Source organism: Alligator sinensis, unplaced genomic scaffold (genome assembly GCF_000455745.1).
Source record: "Alligator sinensis unplaced genomic scaffold, ASM45574v1 scaffold346_1, whole genome shotgun sequence".
In the NCBI taxonomy this organism is placed as follows: Eukaryota; Metazoa; Chordata; order Crocodylia; family Alligatoridae; genus Alligator; species Alligator sinensis.
The window spans coordinates 28,307-34,644 of NW_005842765.1; the positions used below are offsets into that span (position 1 = coordinate 28,307).

The 6,338-nt window shown below is 41.1% G+C and overlaps 1 protein-coding gene across 1 annotated transcript in view; it reads right to left on the reverse strand.

Moving 5' to 3' along the window:
• Positions 1 to 6,338, reverse strand: part of NLN (neurolysin) — a 69,950-nt gene that overhangs the window by 27,801 nt on the left and 35,811 nt on the right. The window contains exons 5-6 of the mRNA XM_006034713.3: positions 5,897 to 5,999; positions 3,420 to 3,577 (exon numbers count right to left, since the gene is read on the reverse strand). Of these exons, the coding sequence (XP_006034775.1) occupies positions 3,420 to 3,577; positions 5,897 to 5,999 (261 nt within the window). The remainder of the gene's footprint in view (positions 1 to 3,419; positions 3,578 to 5,896; positions 6,000 to 6,338) is intronic.

A 6,338-nucleotide genomic window follows, 5' to 3' on the forward strand; every position in this document is an offset into this window, starting at 1 on the left:
GCTACCTCCCTCTTTTCCTCCCTGGCTGGGAACCCTGCTCCTCCTGGCTTGTGCACTGCCTTAACTCTAGGCACAGCCAACAGAATTGTGAGGACAAGTGATGGACAGTTATTACTGAGGAATGCATGGGGACAAAGGGTTTAAAAACAGCATGGTCCAATATAAACACAGGGTCAATGGTCACCCTACCTCTGCTCCTCCCCTCCAGTCTCTGCTCCTCCCTCCCACCTTCCCACCAGCCTTTTTCCCTCCCCACCCCTTCTTTACCACTGTGTTGTGCCAGCAGGCTCTGTCCCTGTTCTAGCCTGGGGCACAGAGCATGGCCCCAGCCCATCCTTTGTAGCAGCCTTGCAGGGTGCATACTGCTGCTACAGAGCCTGGGCTGGGGCTGTATTCAGTGGCCCAGGTTGCGGCATACATGCAGCCTGCCAGTGCGGAGCAAGGGTAGAGGGTGGAAGGGAGAGGGGCAGGCGGGGGAGCAGAGACTGCATGGTGTGGGGTGGGGGGAAGATAGCAGGGTATAGAGGTGGCAGGGGGTGGACTAGGAAGGAACTGTGGCTACAGCCTGACCTTGAGTAGGGCCTGGAGCCCAAGCCACAGCAGCTGCCTGCCCTGCCCCCACTGCCCTCATACTTAATTCTAAGATGAGGGGCTTCCCCCCATGTTAAATAGGGGGAAAAAAATCCTGTCTTAGAATTAAGTAAATATGGTAACCTAGTGGTGTAGTTCTTATGGGTGAAAGTAAGGCTCAGCTGGGTAAGATTGTGCCTGTGATAAAGATTGTGCCTGTATTTGCTGGGTAAGATTGTGCCTGTGTTTGCAAATTTTGGTATTCTGCCTGCTTGTAGAAAAAGAGACAGGCAAAAAGGAAGGGATACTATGCATCCCAAGTCAAACAAACCCAGGCCCATCACTTGTTAAACATGGGGGTGGATTACTAAGTAAAAAAACTAAGAATATAACTATGCTGCTGCCCCCACTTTTGGAAGAATATGTTTTGTCAGGCTATGAAGAAATTGTTTTTAAAACAGTATTTTTCAGCCTTGACAGTGTATTGTTTATTAAGTGCTAGATATATGCTTGGTGCTGTTTTATTTTATCCTGTACTTTTCACATGTGCCAACGTGAAGCACGATAGCTCAAAATGTCTATCATTCTCTAACAAACAGTTTGTACAGTTGACCAAATAACACTTCCTCTCTTTGCTTTCATTTTCTTCTTTTATCCAGATTTCAGTCCTCGCTATCAAAGATGTTAGTTGCTAAATGATTTTTATAGCATAATTTTACAGTTTTTTTAATAGAGAAGCCTTTTATACATACAGCTTATTTTAATTAATAGCCAATTAACATCATTTCCATTAATGTTTATTCCATATTTAGTTGCCTGAATTTAATAATAGAAACATATACTTATATAGCACCTTTCATTTTGAAACATCCCAAAGCACTTCAAACACACACAAAACATGTTTCTTTTGGGGGAAAGTGTCAGTATGCTGGTGCAGGGCACACTGCAGAAACGCAGTGAGGGAAAAATATGACTCAGGATACAAAGACAAAAATTTATTCCTATATAAAGATTATTGAGAGCATTCAGATTTGCATACAAAAAAAATCATACTGATGAAATTTGAATTGTTTGTGCCAGGGAGTCTAGATTGCACATCTAATGTTTGTGTCTCTAAGCTATTTAGCCACTCAATAATCTTAATTTTTTTCACTTCTTTCTGTACTACTTATTTGCAAATCCCTGCCCAAGCCATTTTATCTGTTAAAGAGCATTTTCAATTGGACTTACCTTAGAACACAATACTGCTGTCCATTAACTGGAAGACTGTTCACTACTTAGTACTACAAGGTGTTTCTCAGAACACCAACCTAACACTGGTCAGGAGAACAAGAGACTGAGGCCTAGAGATTCAAATCAAAGATTTGATTCTTATACTAAGTCTATGTTACAATCTTCTGCATAAAGGAGATTTAAGGTTGACATAAATAGAATTCATCTACACCTCAGTGCTTATTAACACTGTTAGAGCAATGTAAAGAACCTTAATAAACTAAAATGAGACACTAACACTTTTAATCAAACCTGGTTCTTTAGACCATCAGTATAAGGAGTCCTAGTGGTTAAGGCATTCATCTGGTAGAACACTGAGGGGCATCTTCTAATGTATATTTAATTAACTGTACAAAAAGTAGAAGTTTGTATGTGAGAAATTGGAAGAGACACCCCGAAGAATACCTTCACAGCCCAGGGGTTAGGACATTCTCCTGGAAAGCAGGGGACCTCAATTCAAATCCATGGTCTGAGTCTGGCAGCCCTGACCTCTGTTGTATACTGGACAATGTGGAGGGAACATTATCACCATCACCTCCTCCATCTTGTGAATGACACCTAAACTATCCTCTTTCGACCCTAACCCCCTCACCTCCAACTGAAACATTTTGATTTAGATGTGCTGAAATCAACACTTTGACATTCTTGAAATTTACAAAAAATAAAATAAAATATTTGGCCAAAAATATTCACAGTTCGGATTTAGTGACAAGCTTTGATTCTTCCCAAACTGCATTTTTGCTACAAATAAACTATGTAAAAAAGAATAAGTAAATGAATAAATTGTCCAGGATGTCTATTAACTTTTTGGAAAGGAAAAATAGCAATAAAAACTAACTGGGTAGAAATGACCATTTACAGCCATTTTTTTAACAATACTGCCTGAAGCATCCTATTTGAAAATGTGCGAGTAGAAACAATAGACACAAGTGAATAGATTCTCATCTAGAAGTGACCTACATAAACCATAATTGGCTATTAGGGTGTAACTCTATTAATTGTATCAAGTGCCATTATTAGAAATTATGAAGTCCTTCATACCTGAATGATATGCTGTTTTACACCAGCGGTGCTCAACCATTCTGCACTGTGGACCAGACAAGTGGTTCAGCATTGGTCTGTGGGCCAGATTCAGTGCACAGGATTCATCCATGGGTCCAAAAACATATATACCCCTAGCCCAGTATGTGCCAGATTGGGTCCACCACCCCAGCCTCAGCCCTGCATGTGCCAGAGTGGGTCCATTGCCACACCGCAGCCTCATGCATGCTGGATTGGGCTTGCCACCCTGGCCCCAAGTGCTGGACAATGCACAGATCAATGTCATCTGGCTGCAGGGCTTGGAAATTTGGCTGCAGGGGAATGGTGGCAGTGTTAATTGCTATCACTGCCTTACTACCAAATATCTGCACCTGTGGGGAGCCCCACGAACCAGATGATACAGCTTCATGGTTGGATCTGGACTGTGGGCTTGAGAGTGAGCACCACTAATTTGCACATTTTGCTACTACTTCTAATTACACTTAAGAACATATTTGGTACTTTATGTATGGTAAAACAACAAATAACTGATGTACCTCTTTGCATCTCGTATTAAAAGCAGATTCCATTTTTCTTCTGGTTTCTGGAATACAGCACTTCTTCATAACAGGAAAATAGTGGGGATACTTTAAGGTAACTTTATACTCATCCTCTATCATTTCTAAGCTATTGATGAAGTCATCAGGAAGGCCTTCTGTGGTAAACAATTTAATCACAAGATTTGAAAAAGGATATTCTCAAGAAATGAGTTTTTGTTGGTTTTTTTTAACACAAGAATATTTAGCATAAAACAATATTGCACTTACCAATAACCAGTTGGCTATTAGAAGCCTTCATAGAGGTATAACTGCATGTTTTACAGCTATTTGCTAATGCTTTTGATAATCAAATAAAACAAATGAAAGCTAGAGCTAACACGATTAAGTTCATAGCGGACAAATGCAAGATACTATACCTTAGAAGGAATAATCAAAAACACAAATATAAAATGGGTAACACTTGGCTGGATGGCAGCATTATGGAAAAGGACTTGGGAGTCCAGGTAGACCACAGACTCAATATGGATCTGGAGTGTGTTGCAGCCGCATAAAAGGCAAATATGGTATGGGGATATATCAATAGAAGCATTAGGTACAAGACACAGGAGGTGATAGTGCTTCTTTACTTGGCACTGCTTAGGTCTCAGCTAGAGTAGTGTGTACAGTTCTGGGCTCCTTAATTTTAAAAAGGACATGGAGACTTTAGAGAGGATCCAGAGGTGGGCAACAAAGAAGAAAAAGGGCTTGGAAAACAAGGCATAAGAGAGGCTGAAGAGCTAGGCATGTTCAGCTTGCAGAAAAGGTGCGTAAGAGGGGACAAGATAGCAGTCTTCAAATACCTGAAGGGCTGCCATAAAGAAAAGGGAAAGCACCTTTTCTGTGTTACTGCAGAGAAGAGAATGTGGACCAATGGCTTGAAGTTGCAGCAAAGTTTACATTGGCTATCCAGAAAAAAAAACTTCAACACTGTGAAAATAGTGAAGAACTGGAATGGACTGCCAAGGGAAGTTGTGGACTCTCCATCACTGGAGGTGTTAAAGATGAGGTTAGACAGCCACTGGTTGGGGATGATCTAGGTGTAGCTATGCCTATGTTTTACTATAGGTATTTCCCTTGCTTCTGGGCTTTGATGGTTGCCCTGTCCCCACTTTCTCCTACATGTGTCAGGGCGTTTTTAAGCTTCTCTCAGAAGCATTGGATGTTGGCTACTTTGACTGGGGTGTTAATACTCTTGCTGGGATCAAACCCTGAGGTTCCTGGCTAGATTGTCTTGCCCCTCTGCCCAAGGTCAGACTGATTGCCATATTTGGGGTCAGGAACGAATTTTAGCCCTGGTCAGATTGGTATAGACTTTGGTGGTGTTTACCTTCCTCTGTACTGTGAGGGAGAGGTGTGGTGCTGTACCTAGGATCTCTTGAGCATATATTGCCATTTCACAGAAGCAGGACATTGGCTGCCATGGTTCTCCTCCTTTACCTGTTGCAGGTTAGGGGGTTAAGTCTGTGTTGTGTCAAGGTTGACGGTGGTCTTGCATAGAGTTCAGATTATGGTTTGTATGGGATGGTTTGGAGAGGGATGATCCTGCATCAGGCAGGGGGTGGACTAGATGACCTAGGGAAGTCTCTTCCAGCCCTGTTTCTCTATGATTCTACGAAATCATTAACACTTGCTTGCCAACATCACAATGAAATTAGCAGGATACCACAAAATTAAAACTGAATACAGTTTAAAAAATCTTCTCTAATTTTATTGAGATTTGGGATCACCAAATCATTTACAAAAACAGTGAACCATGTGAGCAATAAAAAAATTAATCTTTAAAATATTTTTTAGATCAAGGAAGGTAGTTTAACAGCCAGAAGGGAAGAAAAGTGGAGTAATTTCAGAAGTATGGAATACCACAATTGAAGTAGAATGAAGTAGTAGCAAAGAATTGAGGGGACAGGACAGAGAAAAAACAAGAAGGGAAGAACAGAGTGGGGTAGCAGGGTAGTAAGTAAAGTTGATGCAGTGTAAATCCATGAAGAATTTTTAATTTCACAAAGTAAAATTCTAAACTGAATTTGGAGATGGGCAGAGAATCAGTTAGATTCACAGCAATTTGATTGTCTGGATGTAGTTATTTATCCTTGCTTTAGCAAAATGCCAAAAAGTATTCCTAAAATAAAACTGGCAGACAAGGTTCTTTGGGTGCATCTGGTATCTTTTATTAGACCAACTGAAATAGTTGAAAAAAAAAATGTTAAACAAGCTTTCAGGTTTAAAAACCTTTCATCAGGCTGATAAAGTTTCTGCAGTTGGTGTCTGCTCTTCCTGGATGGAATGAGAAGTAAAGAGGCTGGGCTGGTATGCATACAAAATAGGCAGTCAGCGAAGATGTAAATAGGATAGATGTATGTCCTTAGACCAACACGGCTACAACCTACACCCCTGTAAAATAAAAGTGTAGCTCCAAAGGAAAATATTTCACTTACCAAGTTCATCCTTAGAAAATATAAGAAATGTGTTTTCTTCATTGAGGTTTTTGTTGAAATCTATACATAGCTCACTCAATTTTTTCTTCATCGTCTTTATTTCCTAAATTGATATAAATCAAACTGACAGTCATAGTTTCATAGTAGTTAGGGGTCAGAAGGGACCTGAATAGATCATCTAGTCTACCCCCCCGCCACTGGTTGGAGCACACGACCCCAGACAGGTGTTCATCCAACCTCTTTTTGAATTTACCCAAGGTAGGAGTGAGGACCACTTCCCTAGGAAGTTGGTTCCAGATCCTAGCTACCCTTACAGTGAAATAGTGCCTCCTAATTTCTAACCTGAACCTATTCTCCAGCAGCTTCTGGCCATTGTTCCTCGTCACCCCAGGTGCTGCTGGGGGGAATAGGACTCTTCCTATTTGCTGCTGATCTCCCCTAA